The following is a 22,097-nucleotide window of genomic DNA, read 5'->3' as shown; positions in this document are numbered from 1 at the left end:
CCATTCTGTTAACTCAAAAAGTCCTTTCAAAAATAGAGGAAGCTAAGATGGTAGCATGAAGGTTGTCAGCATGCCTAAGCTCTAAGAAGACCAGAAGAAACGAAAGCCTGCAGCTTTGTGAGAAGTTATTTAAATATGTGGCTTCATCCTTCTCTCTCTGACCCTAAGCTGACAACCCAGAATTCAGGGAACAGAAAAGGTGTGTGTGTGTCTGTGTGTGAAAGAGAGAGAGAGAGATCCTTTATAAGGTTGGTGTTGAAGGCTCTTCGGGATGCCAGATTGGACTGCTTTGTTCAAAATGCTAAGTTGTTTGAACCTAAAATGCTTATAACTGTATTTCATTCAATGCTAATACTACCAATAAATCTGCATTACAATTGACTGAATGGTTTAAGATATCAGTATAAACAGATACTGAATGCAGATATTCCAGGCAGTAGTACATGTTCAGGTGGGAAAAAAAAGTTCCACTTTCAAAATTTCCTTTTGATTGACACACACATGGTTCTAGGAACTTGATCTATCTATATCTATATCTATATCTATATCTATATCTATATCTATATCTATATCTCATCTTTACATCTATATCTCATCTATATATCTATATGCAAAGGCTGGAAGTGTGTTCTGTTCAAAGGGGCACAGGTCTGCTTCTAGCTCTATACAGAATTTCCCTAAAATGTACATACCCTCTGCATTAAAATGCATTAAAAGGTGGCTTCTTATTCCAAACAAACTCATCTAAGAGCCGGAGTGCCATCTGAGAGAAGCTCCGTCTAAATTAAAGCTTTGCAGTAACAAATAGGCTGGAAGGAGGTTAAAGGAGGCGGGTGAGTTAGGCCTTTAGGAGGTGATCTTAGCCGGTTTACTCAGGAACAAATCCTACGGTGTCAGTTCCTGGAGATTTCTTCGAGCAGCGGCGACTGTCACCAGGGTGGAGTTCCAAAATCTAGTCGATCCTTCCCTTTTCACTGATCGGGATCTCAAACGTCCCGGCGGCCGGGACTTCTGCGGGGAAGCCGAGCAAACACGTGTAGAGGAGCTGCGACTTTATTATTCGGGTTCTGCTCAAGTTCCGTTTAAACGCCCCCGGGAGAAAAGCGGCGGGTGGGAGCCTCTGCGCGGCTGGATCCAAGGGAGGGAGAACGGAAACCAGCAGGCCCGCCCCGCCCCGCCCCTCTTCCCGGGAGTCCGGTGGTGGCAGTCGGCAGGTGAGACTCGTGTCAGAGATCGGCCCAACGTGTGAATGTGCCCTTGTCCAGGTGAGTGCCCGGGACGCGCTCGTCCCCGTTCGCTCGGTCTGATCCAGCGGCTGCAAGGATCGAGGCTTTTGTGCGGAGTTGGGCCCCCGCCAGTCCTGGCACGGCGCTCGGGCAGAAACTAACTGCCGGCCGACTGAGAATCAGCCAGAAGAAACGCTGGATCTGTTGGGAGCAGATCCTTTTAGAACGGGGAACCCTCCACCCGCTACAAAACTTTCCCAACCCAAAAGAGAAATTGACTTGGCTCTGGAGGGCAAGCAATATGTGGGCAGGGGGTAGGGTCTAGTTTCTGCAAGATTAAAATCTTAACCCTTACCTTCTGGGATAATGCCCCCGCGGTCCTCCTGGCTCGTCGGAATGGATGGGTATTGAGGGCCGCGCTCAAGCTTTTGAACTCGAGGACCGTATCCCCTCCGCCGCCCCCCCCCCCCCCGGCTTTGGAGATGTTCAAAGCTCCCGTTCGAAGCTGGTGTAGCAGGTTTGACTTACAAGCCTGTCCTGGGGGCAGGAGGGGGGCGTTTAATGTTCAGCTTTAGAAGTGGTTGGGGGAGGTAGAGATGCGAATGTTCAGATTGGCAAGCTTCATTCCTGTTTACCACCCACCGTAACTCCCCCTTCCCAATATGTCCCCAAGCCTTTTCTTTGATATTTGCTTCTCCCCCCCCCACCCCGCGTCACCCCCCGTGCATGGTCTTTCCCCCCTCCCACTCCCAAAGCTCTCCTCGCGTGGGGGGGGGGGGAAGGAATTTCGCATCCAGCCCAGGGAACCACCACAACTGAGGCGATCGGATGTGGCGCAGTTTATTCGCTTCCTCCAGTTACCGATGAATTTCCAGTTTGACTGGTAAAAGTTGGGTGCTTTCCACGCCTCTTCCCCCCCTCGCCCCCCCCCATCTTCAGAGAATGATGAATCAATGAAAGGGATGTGAAGGGCTCTGACCAGGAAGCGGAGGGGGGAATTTTCAAGAAAAGATGGGGAGGGGGGTGGAACCACGAGGAGGTGGGGAGAGAAGGTCGAGCTACAATCCGGCGCCCTCAGTTCCAGTTCAGCGGACCACAAGTTTGAAATCGGGGACTGAGTTCTCCCAGCACGTCGAGACAAGCCACTTTGGCGGGTCTAGGGACCTCCTTCGGTGTGCTTCAGAGAAGGGCGGTCCAAGGAGACTTCGTAAACAGAACCAACTTTTTTGTGGTAACTGTCTTGATCCAAAGCAAGCGCTTTCCGTGGGTGAAGGCGACTCAGAGAGCCCCGCCCGCGAATTGCCTAAGCCAGTGCTTTGGTTTCTGACGCACACTAAAGGCGCAGGCTTCAGAGGCTTGCGGACCGCCTGTGATCCACCGAGGCGCGGGGAAGGGCGACTTTCCCCTCCGTTCTGAGCGGAGCACCTACAGCAACCCGAGCCCCAACGGGAGCAGGTTAGTTCTTGTGGCCGGCGTTGCTTTCGCCCGGCTGGGAAGCACCGGGCGTGCAGCGAGCCGGGGGCGCCCAGGTCTGCAAGCTGGCTGGCGCTCGCCTCTCTCTCTCTTCGCCCAGCAAAACGGGCGCTCTGCTCTCCCCTCCCTTCTCCCCCACCGCTCCCAGGAGCGCCACTTGTTTTACACGCTCTGTGTGTGTGAGTGAGTGAGTGAGGAGAGGGAGAATACAAAGAGAAATCTGTAGATCTCTGCCCTGGGCCGTGTCCCCTCTGTAACCCTCCGATGTGTAGCTGCGGGCTGTTTACACAGCTTTACCTGTTCCAGGTTGCTTCCCTATAAAATCCTAGCACAGTAAACTATCGGTAACTTAATCCCAGCCGCGCTTTCAGTCAATTCTCTCTCCCCCCTCCCACTTTTAGGCGACCAGAGGAAGATCGGGGCGGGGGCGGGGGTTGTCTTGCCAGTTCTGCTCCCCCCGGGGAAGGGTTACTCATGAGTAACCTCGGCAGATGGAAGAAGCCGTTTTTTGAGGGTGCAATGCTCGCCTTGCAAAGTGGAGGTCCGTCCTCCAGGCTACATTCATACAACCCGCTAAACCGCCCCAGCGAAAGACCTAACAGCAGCGCGGCACAACGTGAGAACCTCGGCCAGCATTAATCTTGGTGAGTTGGAGGGGGCTTCCCGTGTGGCGTTATTTGTCCTGGACCGAGCCCTGCGGAGTACAAGCGGACCGCTCGGCTCCGCTCTTTGGTTCCGCCTTGTTCTTCTGCATCTGAGCGCCGGCGACCTTCGGAGAGGTCAGGACGACACCCCGCCGCTTGAAACGTTCGCGGAGGAGCTGCCAAACCGACGATTTGAAAAAGCCAGGAGGCTCGAGTCCACACCCAGGTGGAGTTTAATAGCAAAGCTCTAACTTTAATTAGTGATTCTCTAACTTACCGGCTGTGTTCAACACGCTCAACCGGGTGTTGAACTAGCGGGTGCGTTCGCATAACAAACCAATCCTGGGGAGCGAGGGTGTAACTTAACGTGTCACGGGAACTCAGCCAGGATGTTCCTTTACAACTCAGTCTACCGTGGGAACCCAAAAGTTGGGGTAGTTGAAGAATCAGGCGAAGCCAGGTATGGTCTTGCGCTAAGACGGGGGAGGGACCGAAAGGACGCTTTTTCTGCGACCTACCATGCCCTTAAAATGCTGGCCCTTAAAAGAGAGCCGGCCTGGTGCAACCACCGAAGCTGAGGCAGCTGTTAGCCTGAACGGAGACTCCTTTTGCTTTCGCCTGGGTTTGGAAGGTGCGGTTGCAAGCCGGTTCTGTCCTGGGTGTTCTTGACCGTTTTTGGCCGGCAGACCCGGGGAGAACGGGAGGCTGGTTTCCCAGGTGTTTGCGGTCTTGGAGGTGAGAAATCTTCCGAGCTGCTCGTCGGGGATTTAAGCAGATGGTTTTTCGGCGAGGTCAGGGATGGTGTGGGGTGAATTGTGCCAAGCTATTTTTTTTTTAAAGCTAGTGTAGATTGGACTACATTTCCCATCACCCATACCAGCAGCATGCTGTGCATTGTGGTGGAGACAGCCGAAGGGTAGAAACCTTGCTTTGGTGTAACAGTCCAGCTGGTTAGTTTTCCACTGGCAATTGGAGGGAGTTACTTTCAAGCCTTAAAGTATTAATTATTTGATCAGATTCATCTCTACCTCAATTAATCCATTGCTTTAATAGTCTGCCTTTACCATCGAGGGCTCCAGGAGGTTTACTTGTGGGGAGTCCCTTAGTTTTACCCTGAAGGAACAGTCCTTAAACCTGGTTGAGAGTGGATTTGAACCTGGATCTCCTAGTGCAAACCGTGCCAGTTCTCTCAGATCCTGATGTTAGATGTGCTTCCTCGAGTTGCTCATGGTAGGATTGAGGTACCCCCCCCCCCGTAGAGGAGCATCTTATTTATATGTGGCAGAGTTCCATGTGCTCCTGCGTTCAAAGCATGATCATTTGTGAAACTGCTTAGGAACAAAAAGCAACTCAAAAGCAACTGGATCAGGCCCCAAGGTGATGGGGCAGGGAGGTGAATGAGTTGTAGAGGCCACCCTGTGTGTGTTTACTCAGAAGTAAGCCCCACAGTGCTTTTGCGTGACCCATCCAGGGAATGGCTAACCCAAGGAGTTAATTCTCCTTTTATCTTCATACTAACTTTTCTGCCAGCCAGAATGACTGGACATTGCTGTGTTCAAATTCCTGTGTTCTGACCCTTATGCTACACCGTGACTGCATTCACATATGTTTAACCTGGTTACCAAAATAACCAATTTCCAGGGCTGGCACAACACTCTGAACCTTAAACTAGCCACATGAGTTGCATTCACACCACACGCTAAACCCCAGAACGCCTCACTGCAGGCGGTACCAGGGTCTTGACCGGGATGCTTAAAGGCCTTGGCTCAAGTCAGCCTCCTCCCCCCAAGCTTCAGCCTTCAGCTGGGCTTCCAAGCCAACTGGCCAGGCTGGAGCTGACCGGAGCACAGAAACCAAAAGGGAGCCTACCCCGTTCCTTCAGGAAGGGCATCTTTGGGGCTCCTCAGCTTCCAATTGAGCTGGATCTAGCCTGCCTGAAGTGTTGGCAATGAGTAGGGCTGAGTAGCCCTTTCCCAGATGGGACCTGGCCCAGCAGAGCCGAAGTTAGGAGCCAGGAGAGAGAGGGCTGGCTTTCCCCAGCAGGCAGAGGACAGCTTGGACCAAAAGGGGAGGCAAGTTCATTATGGGGGGGCTTATTGGAGGAGGCAGCAAGATGGGGAAGTTTAAGAGGGGGAAGCTGAGTTCACATGGCTTGTTATGATGGATTGTTGGAAGCAGGTTGCTTAAGTCACATCTGGCTGAGGTTCTGTGGTGTGCTAAGCTAAAGTTGAAGTAGCCCCATCCTGGAATGGGGCAGGGGGGAATTGTTACTTGAGGCCCCCTTCCCTCTTTCTTCCCCTTGGGTGGCCCCTAACATTCTAGTTTACTAAAATGTGTTCAGAGGGTTGTGGGAATCCAGCCCTTGTCTTAATGGGTTGTTTGAACTAGGGCACTCCGTGAAGCCACAATCTGGTTTGTCTGAGCATTGCATCCTATGGAAACCAATTACAATTTGTTAAACTTAGGTTTAGGATTTGGCTGTTGTGTGAATGTAAACTCAGGCAGGAGTTGGTAGCCTCATTTTAACTTACTATGTGGAGGAATGCCCGTTTCTAGAGGGGTTGCCTTATGTAGTAAAAACAACCAAACTCTTGTGAGACCTTATGGAGTCACCTCTATGATTGTCTCGAGTTAGCTGTATTGTAGGTTTTCCTTTCACTGCTTCCTATATTAATGGTCCCCTGTAGTCAACATTACTTGGCTCAGTCTGCAAAAGACTGGGAACCAGGTCATGTGAGTGGAAAAGAGCATTAAGACTGAGAACACGGTCCTGCACATTTCAACGATAACTGCAATTTTAACAAAGGTTTGGAAAGAAGTTTTGTAAATGGACCCTCCAATGTTTGTGTGGAGCCTGGAGATTGTCTCCTGTGACACTTTGGAAGTGTAACTGTGTTAGGACCAGGATTATATCTGGGTTGCCAAACTTAACTGGCCATTAAATAACAGCAAGGAGAGGCATAAAATTCACATTCTTTGCTCCCAACTTACTTGAGCACCCGAAGAGTTGCCCAAAAGTTTGTAGCTCAGTTCTGATAGCCTTAGACTGATGCACGGAACATGCTTAACCTGATCAGTTAAAACTTAGCCAGTTGTATTGGCATGAGGCTGGGGTAAGGTTAATCTTGGTTGGTTGGGAGGTGTGAGTCCAGAAAATGGGTTGATTCAGGAACCAGAGGAATTTTTTTTGCCAATGCAATCATTGTCTAAGATGGCTTAATTCCTGAGTACCCTGTCTGAAAGTTGAATGTTTGGTCTTCTGTAAAAGGAATCTTGTTGCACTCCAGTGTTTCCTCTGAATCTGCTCTAGTCCAACCTCTGCAGATCCAAAAGCAGCTTTGGATCCATTCAAAAGTTCCCTGCTGATTTTCCTCCTAGAGTTGAACAGGTGGCATTCTCATGGACCCGCTTCCTCTATCTACTGGAGACTCTGACTCAGTCCCCTTGGCCATAGGGGATAGGAAATATTTGGGGAAGGGCGTATGAGACACCTATCCTTGGATCCCTCTCTTTTTTGCTTCCCTTGGCATGGCGTCTTTTACCATGGTATCAAGGAGCATTCTTCTGCCAGAGGAAAGGTGCCCCTAGTGAAGGGAATTCTTGTCAGTCCTTCCAGAGAAAAATAGTTCTTGTGTGAAGTGGTTTCATGTTCCAAAGGAAGCCCCATTTGTGGTGTGTACACATCACAGGAAACCCAGGTTACTGGATCCACATATCCTGGTGCTCAAGCAAAACCATCCTGTGGTTGCCAGAATGTACTGAATTACAAATGCTGCAACTCCATTTGGGTTGGATCCAATGCATTGGGCAAACCCAGCCCCCAAATTCAGTAAGACTTACTCCCAGGAAGCACTTTGTTATTTGGAGGGGGCAATAAACTCCTCTGAGCTCTGTATTCACCCAGCATATGGCATCCTTAACCATAGTTTATTAAATTGGCTGCCTTCACATGGCGTGCTTAACCTGGCACGCATGATCCTTCATTAAATCCCTGGGGAGAAGCCTCTCGATTTACAAACCATGATAGCTGGATTAACCTGTTGTGATAAGCAGTGGTTTCTTAACTAAGCCATATAGTGTCAACAAACCAACTTAGGACTGAGCAGTATTATAAACCCACAGACACAAGCTAACCAGCCATTCTTTAACCAAATGTATATTCTGTACATTATGGCCAGTTTATATGTAATCTTTGGGAAACCCTCAAAGAGTTAAGTTTAAAAAATTACTATTTTTTTTTTAATGGTTCTGTTACAAGGATGTAAAAAAAAAGCTTGAATTGTGCAGGTGTGTCTTTTTTGACCCCTATTTGGTTAAGTTCAGTGAGATTTACTTCTGAGTAGATCCTGTAGGATTGTGCTCTTAAAGCTAAACAGAGCTACCACACTAAACCAGCTCCCTATGATTACTCTGGAGTAAACCAAGGGACAGTCCTACAGATGTATCAATCCAGATTAAATTGTGTGAAATGCCCCTTGAGGTGAAACAGCCCTGGAACAAGGGTGGAGTGGATTTGAGGGATATTTGAAAACCGAGTTGCAACTACGTTGTAGCTGGTGGCCTGCCCCCATCCTCCTTTATTGTGCAAAGCTCTGCAAATTTGCCCAGGAATAATGGCCAAATTGAGTAAGGTTGCCTTCTGAGAAAACAAGCCTTTATCGGAACTCTACAAGTTTTTCCTCCAGCTGCAGCCACAGGTAGAATGTGAAAGTGCCGTGTTGTAAGGGAGAAGGCGTTGTCGGATCAGGAGTTGTAAGTGGTTTTTTCAAGTTGTGTTGGCCACAGCTCTGTTCCTCTCATTAACCATTTTGAGAATTAAACTGGGAAGTCGATAGAGCTTGTCTGGAAAGACAGGTTAACAGGGACTGGGTCCCTGTAACTTTTTATAACCAGAGTAACCATATTATGGCTCACCCTAATGGCTTGGTTCACACAACCTGCTAATATAGAATGGCTAGATTTCCTCAGCCTGCTGAACCACAAAACTACTCAGTTCACTTTAACTAAAAGGGTTCTGTGAGCTCACCATAGGATTAAAAAAAACCTGAATGTTCACACAGCATGCTTAACCAGTCCTAGCAAACTGCATTTGCACAACTTCAGTTTGGTTAGTTTTTAATCTTGATTAGTGTTTTGTGGCTTGGTGTTGTATGAACCCAGCCCCTCTAATTAATTTATGATTCAGTTTATTGCTGCATTAACTTGGGAAATGGGTTACTTTAAAAAAAAGGAGTTAAGCTTGTTGGGTAACACAACTATTGAATAGTGAATTTTACCGACTCTCTTTTGACTCCAAGCATCAGAAATAGAGATCCAGTTTGGGAGAAGAAATAGCATTGGTCTACTCATGTTTTGGTGTAACTTCAACTAAAGCTGCCACATCCACTCTGCAAAAGTCCTGGTAACCACTAGAGGGGAGCCAAGAGATAACACAAATTCTAACTCTTTGTTGCCATCTGGTGGTCCTTCAGATGTTTACAGACCAGATCTAGTAGTCCTGCTTCCGCTTGGTCCATGGAGTGCTGCAGTTTAAGAAAGCGCTTGTTGGACTAATCCAGGTGTGGAGGCAAAAACTGTGAGGGGGTCCAGAGACCAAGAGCAATAAGAACAGGCTGAAGAGATGGTTGAGTGTAGCCTAGGGAAGAAAATATGAAATGATCTGAGACCCATTTCCAAATATTAGAAAGGCTGTGGTGGAGGTATGGATCCATTCATTTTCTGCTCCACCAGAAGACAAGACCCAAGCTAAAAGATCAAGCGAAGGGGGGGGGGGCATCCTAGTGGTGGGAACAGTGTGGCAGTGGTGGACCTCCCACAACATTCTGGGCCACAAGCTAACCATACTTTAACTTTATGTATTATTCAAGCCCAGACAGTGTGGTTAGTACATGGATCAGGCTGGGGCCAAGCTTAGAAAACTGGGTTATTGAAATAAACCATAGTTCATCCTGGACACATGATTGGTGGAAACATAGCTTAGACTTCTGGACCACATTCTTTTACCTGGATGTTCAAGTTACTTTTTTTTTTTTTTTAAAAGACAAACCAAGTCTGCAGTTTAAGTGGCTATTCTGGGTTAACTTTCATGCAGATCTCTTGAATCTGTCACATGCCCCTTTCTGAATACATACAAGTGGCTGGACACCAGAGATAACCACGGTCTGTTCCTTCCTTCCCAAGGATTCAGAATACAAGCTAAAATGACTGGAGCTTCACTCCCATTGGACCCACTGTGGTCTTCAATATGCTGATTGTGTATCTCACTGCGTGCCTACTCAGATATCAGACTCATAGACAGGATTCATAAAACACACTAAACCCTAAACCTGGATTAACAAGTCCCAATACCTGTATTCATGTAAACTGTGATGCCCAGAGAGAGGGACCCCATCATGGTTTACTGAGATGACCTGCTTCACAAAACCCACCGAATCCCAAAATATTCCACACCAATTCAACGTGGGCTTGTGACGCTCAGCCACTTGTGTTCTCTCGGGAGTACAAGGAAAAGAAAGACATCAAAACTTGATTCCCAATTTTATGACCAGGCAGGGTGAGTTGAATATTTCTACCAACCATTTCTGAGGAATTGTCTCTGCAGATGGTTGATGTTGTGTTAGATTGAATTTTTCAGTAGTTCCAGTCCTTCCAGACGCGCACTGTCCCATCTCGTCCCATCCCTTTGACCGTGCCAGGATAGGCAATAGCTCTGGGAAAACTCTAACCTGTTGGTCTAGTTTCAAAAAGGGGGGGAGGAATAGAAAAATAAGCAGCATGCATGAATTAACCCCCTCCCCACGCCAGTATCCAACTCAGTCCCACTCAGTCCCCAGAGATGGGATTTTCCTACTTGGTTCTAAACTTTTGCTACAAAAGAATTATAAGAGAGTCAGTTTCACTGCCTCCCAAGAGTGGACAAATATGTTTGTGGGCTTAGCCTGAACGGGAAGGAGAATGAGATTAGCTTACTCCCTGGCTATGTTCACACAACATCCCAAGTTTCACTATGGGTTATTAAATAAACTAAGTGCTTGGGATTCACACTAAACCACAAAGAAGGAAACCATTTAAGGCTTAGCTTGTTGCGTGAATGCAGCCCCAGGTTTTAATGGTCATGTAGGGCTTGGAAGTCGTCTTTCCATTTGCACGTGCTAATCATGATTTTACTCCTTGTTCTCACAACAGTGCTAAAAATTGGAAGAATATGTTAATGCTTTGGAATTTGAGAAAAGACGGTACAGATGATAAATATAATTTAGAAAATTGGGGGGGGGGAAGAGAAGAACTGTTTCTGGTTTCCCAAACTCTCCGCCCAACACCACCAGAAATGGAATTTTCCAGAGAAAATACTAGTCAGAGAAAACAAGACATGTTCCTTGATTAGATGGTGTGATTTGTGGATTTTAGAAACCTCCAGACTGTAATATTTAAATAGGTTTGCCTGGAGTTCTGTTGGAGAGAGTAGGTAAAGTCCAAAGATTTCCAATGATTATCTTTGCTTAAATATTCTTAAACTCTATTTTTTAAGAACGGGAAGACTGTAGCGTGAAAGATTCTGAAGGAAACATACGGTGTCAGAAACATGTGGAAAGCCAGCCCTCCACGGATTGCCCTTTAAGGTTTTACACAGTCTCGATCAATTAATTCCATCTTTATTTTGTAGGGCACCTGTTCAATAAACAGATTGCCAAGTACAGATCAGCCAGAATCACAGCTCCTGTGCATTTTTCTACAGCCGTTGCAGTTGATATTGTGGTCTGAAATGATTCGGGTCTGGGAGCAATTATTCCATAAGATGTATACTTGTGGAACTAGGAGAGTGTCAGGAAAAAGAGATGAAATGGATTGTTTTACTTGCTACAGACTGAAGGAGAAAATGTCCGCAGAAGCTTTGGGCTATACATTTTGGAGTGGACAGGGCAGGAAATCAAATCTTATTGAGCAGAGTAAGAGCCTTATTTACTATCATTACTTGCACATCATTGTCATCCTTAAAAGTTTTAGGACAATTAAGGAGGACACTCAAATTGCTCTTTGCACATCCCGGTTGATTCAACTTGATTCAGCCCCTCCAATCTCCAAACCCAGGTCGAAAAATAGACCTTTTACAGAAAGGAAAAGTGAAAATGGGTTAAAGCAGACCAGACGTTACTGAAACCGAAACATTTTGCTGTTCTTTCTGAACAGAACGTCAGAATACTATGGAAAGACTGACAGATCTATTTAGCGCGCCCTCCAGAAACTTTATTTTCTTTTTATTCATCCTCGTTTCTTTTTCTCTTTCCCCGATCCGTGTAACATGCGCGCGCATCGCTCTTACAGTTGCCAAGGCTGAGACACGCTGGCTCAGGCTTTACCTTCAGCGGAACGAAAGCAGAGGAATCTCGAATTTGGAGGTCGGGAGGATCACGCCAAGGCTTAATACGGGTCTAGATCTCAGGGGCAAAACGACCGATCGCAAACCCGGGAAGAGCGGCGATCGGAGAGCACCCAGTCGAAAACTCAGTTCCCTTTTGCCCCTGAGACCTAGATCCGTGTTAAGCCTTGGCGTGATCCTCCCGACCTCCAAATTCGAGATTCCTCTGCTTTCGTTTCGTTGAAGGTAAAGCCTGAGCTAGCGTGTCTCAGCCTTGGCAACTGGAAGATAGGTGGACTTCAACTCCCAGAATTCCCCAGCCAGCGTAGAATTCTGGGAGTTGAACTCCACCTATCTTACAGTTGCCAAGGTTGAGACACGCTGGTCTGAGCGAACAAAAAGAACGGGGGGGGGGCAGCGGAAGGGAAGGTGAGCCCATTTGCTGCCCTTGGAAAAGTGGGGAGGGCCCCGCGCCTCTCGGTTCTTGAGTCTGAACGAGCCACTAGGGGATGCAATGACTCAATGGACAGAACGTTGCGAGCTTAGTTAAAAGTTCGAACGCGGGGCGAGCAGCCAATCGCCGAAGGCGTCGGCAAGCAGAGGGCGGTGATTGGCTCTGAGAGTATCCATTCGTCTCTTTCTCTCTCCTTTCATTTCCAAAAGTCAATTGTTTCAGGAACAGCTTCTCCGTCAACTGGATTGTCTGTACTCAGAAAGCGGGGATACTTGTGGGAGAACCGTGGTTCGCAGAAAAGAAAAAACGTGACTCGCCCTATTCACGCCAGGCTCCTTAAAAGTTCCTCCCGTGTATTGCGCCCACGACCGGTGAACGCATTCCCGACGGTCGTAACAATTCGCGTTACACACAGACCCACACACACAAAAGCTTTTAAGGGCCAAATTACCCATTATTTTAACTATCCCCACCTGCTTACCTAAGATTTCTGTCGCGTCTGAATTCGGTTAACTCACGGAGGGGTAGGGAAGCCCACTAGATGTTTAACCGCGTGTAAACGCCCCACCTGCACGAGCCAATCTCCTTACCCTAACAAAACTACAACATTCCTCGATTTACGCCAGCGTTCTACATCGCCTTTCCCCTGAAATTGCACATTTGGGGTGCGGGTCGTGCTGTATGCGGGCTCCTATGCGTGCTTGGAAAGGAGTGCTCCTAAAAAATAAAAGAGGAGGAAACAAGGATGAAATACCGCCCCCCCCCGCTTAAATTTGCCTGGCGATGATTAACTCTTTCTCAAGCTGGCAGTCCTGCGCAATCTTTCCGCCCCCGGTAGGAGTGGGAGGAATAGAGACGCTGTTTCTTGGGGGGGGGGGGGAGAGGGAAGGGGACCGGCCGCAGTTTGCTTCCTCCCCCTCCCCTTGTTGAAGGACAGGCCCCTCCCCGCTGATGATACGGGAACCTCCTTAAGTTGCGTCTCGCCACAGCTGTCTCTAAATGCGGAGCCTGCTGGCGCCATCCTGATTCTTTCAGAAATAATGCCTTCCCTTTAAAAAAAAACGAGAGAGAGAAGGAAGGAAGGGGGAGGGAGAGAGAGAGAGAGAGAGACAGCGAGAGAGGTGGAGGAGGGAGCGGAGGAAGACCATTTGAGCCGACCGAGTTCTCCTCCTCTGCAACTTTTTTCCCGGCGCTGCATCTCTTCCCCCCCCCCATTTTTTTTTTAAAACCGCTTTTCTTTCACGCTTTTCCCCCTTCCTGCTTTGCCCACTCCCCTTACTTTTCTGCCGCTGGGTTGCTTCGTTCCAGTTGCATTCAAAATGATACCGGTCCCTGCGAGCGTTAACCCCAAACAAAAACAAAACTTGTTCTGAGCAGCCGCGAAGTTCTGCAGCTCGTGCGGCGCCCTCCGTGCTCTCTCTCGCCCGCCTTTTTAAGCCTCCCCGTGCCCATCCGCCCGAAATGAAGAGTCGCCCATTAGAGTAACCGCGAGTCCCGTCTGCCGACCGCGCCCGAGCTCCCTCCGCCGCTGCTCCGGCTGAAATTGCTTGGGGAGAGCAGCGGAAAGGCGGCGGGCTGAAAGGCAGGCCCCCAGCGCCGAGCCGGGCAGCTCCCGGCGCGCTTGGAAGCCGGCGCTGCGCAGCTCGCGTTTGCGCTCGCCGAGCCCGTGCTCCGAGGAGCCGGCGGAGCCCGAAAGCGAAAGAGCGCGGCGCTTCCCTTCCCTTTCCTTGCGGCGAGAGGTGAGTCAGGGGGACTTTGGGGACGAGCGCCGCGGAGGCTTGCAGGATGCCCGAGTTTCGCGGGACGCCGGTCTTTTTGCAGAGCGGCTGAGGGGTCGCTTTGGCGTTTTTAACCGACTTCTCGCCTTTCTCTCCCTCCCCTCGCTTGTCCCTTCCTCCCTTCTCTTCTTCGCAGGTGATCAAAGGAAGGGAAGCAGAGACTGTCGGATCCGGGGAAGGCGGCGGCGGCGGCTGGGGAACTTCTGCCGGTGATTTTCCGGGTCTCTCGTTCTCCTTCCCCCCCTTCGCTTCGGTTTGGAGGGGGGAGAGAGGCGTTTATTCAAAGCAACACCTTCCAGCGATTTTCCCGGCACAGAGACATTTTTTTGCAGACTTCTCCCCGCTCCGGTTTTTCGGATCTGCGCTTTGACGAACGCTCAGATAAACTTCCTTTAAGTTAAAGTCTGTTTCCCCCCCGGGCCCGGTTGCCCTTTTCCTCCTTTTTTCTTTTTTGCACGGGGGCGACAGCCGAAAGGAAACCGTTCTCCCCGGCCACCCCGCCTGGTCATCCCGCGGAGGACAGCATGGAAGTCACCACGGATCAGCCCCGGTGGGTCAGCCACCACCACCCGGCCGTTCTCAACGGGCAGCACCCGGATTCCCACCACCCTGGACTGAGCCATTCGTACATGGACCCCACGCAGTATCCTCTGGCGGAGGAAATGGATGTACTTTTTAATATCGACGGGCAGGGCAACCACGTTCCTTCCTATTACAGCAACTCGGTGCGGGCCACGGTGCAGCGGTACCCTCCGACCCATCACGGTGAGTCCCCTGCCGAGAGATCCAGGACGGGAGGGGGGCGACCAGCGGGACTTGCTGTTGCTCTTCATACCCCCTCAGATCTCCCCCCCCCCATGCTACTTTTGACAGCCAGCAGAAAGCTCCGGAAACCGAGCGCAGGGTGTGTATGTGTGTCTGTGTGAGAGAGACCGCGCATTTTCCCCACTTGCATTTGCACGTCTCGGCTTCCCGACTGCAGGTTTAAGTAAGCCGGTCGAGCCGTTAGCGGCCGAAAGAGAACAGTAATTCTGCGGAAGGCTCGCAAGGCCCAGGTTCTTTAATCCAGCGATCCCCGCCGGTCCTTAATCCTTTTTTTTAACGGGCGACATCGCAGCCTCTTTCTCTCTCTCTGGTGTGTCCCCCCCCCCCCCGGTGTTACTAGGTCAGTGAAAGTTCTCGGGTCTTTCAACCTGGGCTTTGGGCTGGTTGCGTTCACATGTCCTACTTCAGCAGGCTGCTGGATGAACCGACTTGGCGAATCCTAGACTAATCAGACAGGCTGGGTTTGCACAACAGGATGAGGGGTGAAGAAGAAACTGAGCCTCAGCCCACCAAACTTGGCCTGTTGTACCAGCGCGGCTGCCAATTCGTTCATTGATCAGGCTAAGGATGGGCCTCCCTTCCCCGTTTATAGGCGGTCTTGATCCGATGGAGAACTGACCCTAGGAACGAATTCTGCCCCTCCTGTCTTTGAGCAACGGGTAAATTAGGTGCAAGTGGAATTGCGGGCAGCCTGTTCTGCACCGGAAGGGTGCTTGCTTGCACTCCTATTTCCCCACCAAGAGTTTCCATGCAATGGGAACCCTCCCTGGAGGAAGGAACGAATTATCACTTTTGAATTTGGCCTTATCTGAGAGAGACCCCCCCCCCAATATCTAGGGGGTATAAAGTTCTTGATACCCAGGTTAGTGACAGCCAGCCTCAGGAATCTGGAGAGACCTCTTTCTAAATCTGCACATGTTAAACTAGGCTAAAATGGAATTGGGTGAGTTGTAGGCTTAACAAGCTGTGTGAACCAATTCCATTAAGCCTTAATATGGTTGGTTGAGCACCCCATGCTTTGGGAGCGCAGCGAAGGCCTACGGTTAACCCAGCTTTAGGAACAGGCCTATTGGATGAAGCTCATCATCCAGTAATGAAGCTTTCCCAAGCATCCATAAAAAAGCTTGAGGTTTATCGCTGATTTGATTTCTCTCTCTTGGGTATCATTTCGAGTTCTTATTAACAATGCCCAATGAAAACTCAGAACGTAGCTTTTGGACACCGATTTTGAAACCACTCATTTTGGAATGAGAAAGGGAGAAAAGTTACCCTTGTAGGTTGGGAAACTACCTAAACCTACAAAAGTATTGGTTGGGAAAATATATAAGATATCATGCCTGCAAACCTTCTGAAATATAATTCCAGAAAAGAGATGTAGAATTGCCCAAGATATGGAATTAAAGTTGTAAAGGGGACCAAAAAAAATTACTCTCAAGTGGATCTGTGTTCCCTTAGCTTGTAAGATTCTGGCTGTGTATTCACGCCAAAAAAGAGACCTTGTTAGGATTTAGTGAAGTGTTCTACCTCACTGGGCAGTCACAGAACACTTCTTCCAGATAGGTGCCTGTAAAGGTCACTCAGCCACGATTAGGGTGTGTGTAATTTTAATTTCAGGAGGGCATGATAACCCAAGGGCTCCTGAATTCATAAGCGTAAATACTTTTAGCATGCTGCCCTTTGCAAAACCCAACCTTTGCAAATGTACTCAGACTCAAATGCAACTGACCAACAGGACTTCCTCTTCGTTGAGTGTAACCTTGCCCAGGTGATTTAGCCTAACAATTCCTTTGAAAACCATGAGAGGCAAAACAGTTTAACTTTTGTGCTTTTTGAACGATGGGGTAGTTTGAGAATTTGGTTTTTGCATCCAGTTTCCTTTAGGAGCTAAAAGTTACTGCTTTCCTTCCCGATCTGGAGCTCTATTTTGCTCCCAGAGCATTCTATGCTAGAAAGGGTATTTTTTTCCTAAAAAAAGGTGGAAATGCGAACACGGACAACATCAGAAATTAGTCTGTTCTCTCTTTCTTCTCAATTTGCCCTGCAAGAGAGTTTTCAAGGTGTTTTTCAACGGTTTTCCAAATCAGAAATTAGTTGCATGGGGTGTGGGGCGGGGGGAGAGAAGAGGGAAAATAACATGATATTCAGAATGCAATGTGCTAGTTAAAAGACAGAAAGTTGAGCCTTCTCCCCACACACACATCTACAATCCAGCAGTTGAGCAACCAAAATTAACCCCTGATTAGTAATTGCCTTGGTCGATTATTAGAGTTTTCACTCTGCTTACAAATGTTATTAGTCCTTCCCTCCCTTTCTTTTTAACTCGCAAGCCGTTGCTTTGATCTATCATGAGTAGGACTGACTTCCCATCATTCCTGCTTTTTCTCAGGTAAGGATTAAGCCAGATGGCACGCAGCGATCTAGTAAGGCATGCTACATGGTTACGAAAGATGCAATCATTTTATTATTGTTTCTAAAAAGTCTGTCTCTTAAGTTCTGTGTTCCGCCCAAGCAGAAGATGAACTCTGGGGCTTTTCCTTGGGGTCCACTCATTTGATCGCTGCTTGAAACTGGATTCACAATGCAAGAAAAGAAATGGGGAATGAGGCTGACTTGACTTATGCTTGATTTCATTACGGACTAGCAATCAGAATAAATTTGTTTTGGATTGGGGTCTATTTATGGAGGGGGTGGGAGAGAAAATAGAGATCTGAATGAAGAGAAATCTCTCTTCTCTCCTGTCCCTCAGATAAGGATTTTGCTCCATCAGACCAGTTGAGAAGGGGAAGGAATCCCAAATTGTTGTCCAAATAATCTAGCCACTGGTTTAAAAATATGATGTTCATCTTTCTACTCCCTATAGGCATTTCTTAGAGGAATAATGAATTCTTACTGATTGCATCCATGCATTTCCCATTCCAGCATGTTTTTATTTGGAAAGAAGTTCCTGGAATTTAAATATATTTAAATGGGTTGGGAGGGGGAGCCAGTTTGCATGCCAGGATGGTGTTGCGAAAAAGGGGAGAGATTGTTGAAATGAAGGGGTTTTCCTATCCCAAGCGGGGTGAGTGGCTGGGTGAGGTTGACTAGAAAGATCAGAGGCCTCTTAAACCTTTCAGCCGAATCTGGAAGGAGTCCTTAGTATGGCTGAAAATTACAAAGGGGTTACTCCTGAGTAAATGCATACCTTCAGCTTGGATGGAGCAGTTGGTCTTTTTTTTTATTATTATTAAAAAAAAACCACACACACAAACCTACGTCACAGGCAAGCTCAGGCTTTGAAAGGAACGGACAGCCTTTTCTGCAAAATTCTGATGAAATAAATTTGAGGGAGGTGCCTGTCCTCAATCTAACTATTTACGAAGAGTTGAGGTCCATTAGTGGGGCTTCCTTCGGAGTAGATACAAATAAAATTGCATTCATGCAGGTGGTGGTTTTCTGAGAGAGGTATTGGAAAACTACCTTTCTTCCCGCTATCCTGTACTGTAGATATTAATTTGACATGAATGCTGGGGCGGGGGGGGGGGGCTGAGGATGATTGGGCTCAATTAAACACAACGGTAGTTGCTACAGAGTCATGCATAGATGTTGCATTCACGCAGCACCCTTAACCTGGTTCCTGAACTAGCCCACTCCCTGGATTTGCACCATACATTAATGATCCATACATTTAACCAGATAGGCTGGGTTTGGTTAACCTGTTGGGCCAGCCCAGCTGCTAAGTTCATAACTGACTTGATTAAATCCATTGTGCAAAGGCAACTCCACTGGTTGGGAATATGAATGGTTAGTTTTATCTGGAGGCCGCTGGGAGCCCCAAGGCCACAATCCTTTGTGCCTTTAGTTTGACCCCAGCACTTGTGCATTAAACCAACGCAGCTGGTTTTGCTGCGTTTAAGGTCCCGGTGCGATCAGGAGGTGCATTTTACGCAGGTCGGGTTGCGTTCAGAGAGCACGCATGCTTGCTCTTCCTAAAGCCAGAACTGAGTCGAGAATTGAACATTCCCCCTTCCCTTCCCGATCTGCAGCCCAGTTCTATGCGGTTTGATGACCCATTCTTGGTGCTTCCTGGACTTTCACCCAGAACAGCAGGCATCAGATTAAAAGTTAGGCTTTGTGGGTGCAGCAGGATCCTAAGGCTGTTCAATGAATTCCCATGAGGTCAGCCAGACTGGTTCTCCGTCCCCCCCCTCTGTCTGCCCAGAGGCTGTTTCTAGAGAATAAAGCGAATAAAGTCTGCTGCCTTTTTACCCTGAGAGCTCTCCCTCGGATCTGGCAGGTAGATACGGAGCAAAGAGGGGGCTTAATCCTTATAGTTGAAGACCAGGTTTTTAAATTTAGTGCTCTGGCCTAAGGGGAAGGTAGATTGGGCCAAAAAATAGAGCTGGACAAGTATTTTGCCCTGTAAAATCCAGAGCCCTGGGATGTGATCCATTTAAGTGCTGATTAAGAGGCCAAGGAATCAATGAGAGCGGGGGGGGGGGGCGGGGGGCTGTAGCAGGGATTAGGCCAAGCAGAATGAAAATTCAGACGGAAACAGCAACCAGAGAATGGTGCTTTTAACTTGTTTACTCTGAACCTCTGGATTCCAGCTTAATGAACTGAGTATCACTTTTTCCCCCCTTCAGCTTTCCTCATAAGTCAGAGAGTTTCTTGGAAAGTTGTTTTGGTTGATCAGTCCTGGCTCTCTAACCCTAATAGGGTTGCCAGCTGATCACAGAAGTGGGTGGGCCTGCTCTTCTCACTTTAAAAGAGTTGGCAGTCCTCAGGAGGTGAAGCTATTTTCTGGCAGGGTGGGAGATGTTATGGTTGCTTGATCACCCCCATAGAATCCACTAAGGGGCATAGTTACAGCCCCCAGGTGAGAAGTTGGCAGGGCTGGCGAGAGGCCTCTGTTTACAAGGTGGGTGATCTTGGTAATTTAGCCCACCTTCAAGCAGCAACTTCAAAAAAAAATCAACAACATCCTCGACTTCTCTTGAAAACTCTGGAATTTGCTTTGAAGAAATTGACCCCCCCCCCATGGGGTGTTATGGAAATTTACAGTATTTTCAGGGGAACTGACTACCTCTGGTTAAGGATATGATTCAAAGCAAAAATCGCCTTAAATATTGTGGCGGGAATTTCTGAGTAAAACTGTTACTAGTGGGACCTGGAACACATATTGACTAGGTGGCTAATTCCATTAAATTAAATGGTTCTTCTCAACAGATATCCAAATCATAGAAGTAAATGGGTTAGGTCCTTACTCATGTCTAACTTTTGAAGTATATTAAACACAACTTCTCATTTATTTAAAACATTTATATGGCCGCCCATCTTGTACCAAACTCTGGGTGGCTCATGCCCAACTCTTCATCCGTACAATGTCTCAACATTTAGGGTATCTTTACAAGAAGTTTGGAGCCCTGATTTTGCAAATCTTATGTCAATAAGTAGGAGTTAGCCCATTTATTTCAGTAAAACATACCTTCAATATATGAATTGAAGGAATAAGTATAGAAAAGTGTATCCTTGGGACGGACCTGATGCTATATACTTTTACCAAGAAATAGCTTTCAACCTATTTATTTGAATTTAACAGCCTATCCTCGAATAGTTTGACGGATGATATGTCTGCTAGAACGAAATGAGTTTCTCTTCTAGTTAAATGATCTTCAGAAGTTCAGTTTCTTTCACAAATAGCTCCTTAACCCTTAAATATATTTATCATATAACACATCTCTCTCTCTTTTTGTACATTGGCCTTGACAGAGAATCATTCCAAGTAAGGTGACTGAGAAGTGAGGGTTTTCTTTTGAGTAGGGAGAGGGGACAGACATGAAATCTCCCTTTTTTGTGGAAAAAGAAAACAATATGGTTACTACTCGTATATACAAACAGCTTAATTCAATTTCTAAAGCATTTCTCACCGGAAAGAATCTAATATTTGGAGCTACTAAATTCCAGTTAGAACATGGCATATTTTGAGTAATTTGATGCTTCTCTTGTTTTTGTTTTTTGCTATCATATTTTATCAAGCTAGTCTGCTTTGGAAAACTGTGTAAACCTATACTTTGAGAGAAATTGTTTAGATCCTGGGGCTTCTTCCTAAATTCTCCAGATACATGGAACTATGATTCCCATCTTCCTCTGCTGGTAGGAACAGGTTGACAAGATGGGGATTTTAGCTCCAGAGATCTGGAGGGCACGTCCTTAGGAAGGAGGGTCAAAGTGGATGATGGGAATTGTGGAGATGGGGAAATGCAAGAAAGCTTTTAAGGTACCCCACAAATGATATATCTGAACTTCTTGATTTGGCCTTAGTCCCAGATGGTGAGGCACCTGAGTATCTCCTGTACTGTATGACTGTGACACCTGTGGGATGTGCACTTACATAGTCAGGTAGACCCTTCCCCATAAAGTTTGTAATCTGATATAGCGGTCACTGAACTTAGCAGGATGACTTTGGCATAGCCATACAGAGGGTGGTGTGAGTAATTGCCCGAGGCTATGGTCAGAAATAGTTATTTTCTTCTCCCTTCCTGGTGGGTTTGTAGGTGTGAAAATCATATGCTCAGGACGACCGCTGGGGAGGCAAACTAGCAGATTTTGCTAGTGAGCCAAAGTGCATATTTCCTGTAATCCTGCTCTGTGTGTGTGTGAGTGATGAGTGACAATTCTTTTTGATATTCAAAAAAGTACATGATTAGGAACATGACTCTCCAGATAGTGTCAAGCTATAATTTCCAGCAATCTTAGCTAGCTGGTGAGGAATGCTGGGAATTGCAGTTCAGTATCCAAAGGCAAAATTTTTCTTCCTCTTCCCCACCCACCCTGGAGATACCCTGCAAGGATCAGAGTTCTCTGACAATGTCCACCCCCATGCACTTAAAAGTTTGGTGGGGAGTTATATAACCCTCTAAACGATGACTTGGTCAAATGTGATCTGAATAGAAGATTCTCTTGTGCTTTCCTTTGGGAGAACGAAATATACAATTGCTAGGGGTGAAGGGTGAATGCACTTACAGACAGCAATTCAGACAGTGCCCAAGTCTGAAGGTTCTCAGGGTTCTTGATTTAGCTCCCTAGGTTTCTGGAGAAGGCCAAGAAGGAAACCTTTCCTTTTTTGGTTGGTATCTGCTATCGTAGAGAAAATTGGGGAGAGCCAACTGACGCTCCCAAGCTGTCTGCTGTGTAAGAACAGTTGAAAAGGGGACAAAATGAAGAGATGACAGTGCCAAAATAATATGCTGGCCAAAGAATGATGACGCTCAGGCTAAGGGAAGAGACAAGGGTACAACCCAGCCTGAATGCAGGCCTTTTTGAATTTCCTTTCCCCATATTGATAGATCTTTTACCTGC

At 47.5% G+C, this 22,097-nt stretch overlaps 1 protein-coding gene and 1 long non-coding RNA gene across 5 annotated transcripts in view; one reads left to right on the top strand and one right to left on the bottom strand.

Annotated features, from left to right (window-relative positions):
• Window positions 1-8,595: 8,595 nt before the first annotated feature.
• On the bottom strand, window positions 8,596-12,841 carry LOC148215983 (uncharacterized). Its single transcript, XR_015796337.1, has 3 exons — window positions 12,744-12,841; window positions 9,920-10,076; window positions 8,596-8,978 (listed from the first exon to the last, which is right to left on the bottom strand). It is a non-coding gene; the product is annotated as an uncharacterized LOC148215983 (long non-coding RNA).
• A 1,228-nt stretch (window positions 12,842-14,069) lies between these two features.
• GATA3 (GATA binding protein 3) overlaps window positions 14,070-22,097 on the top strand; it is a 47,642-nt gene continuing 39,614 nt past the window's right edge. For all 4 annotated transcript variants that reach the window (XM_025173090.2, XM_025173089.2, XM_088141403.1 and 1 more), the window contains exon 1: window positions 14,070-14,696. In XM_025173090.2, the coding sequence (XP_025028858.1) occupies window positions 14,456-14,696 (241 nt within the window). In that variant the 5' untranslated portion in view covers window positions 14,070-14,455. The remainder of the gene's footprint in view (window positions 14,697-22,097) is intronic.

Source organism: Python bivittatus, unplaced genomic scaffold, assembly GCF_059951505.1.
Source record: "Python bivittatus isolate LINGU-HERP-01145 unplaced genomic scaffold, Pbiv_v1 ctg000330_np1212, whole genome shotgun sequence".
NCBI lineage: Eukaryota > Metazoa > Chordata > Lepidosauria > Squamata > Pythonidae > Python > Python bivittatus.
This window is presented reverse-complemented; position numbering and strand designations above follow the sequence as displayed.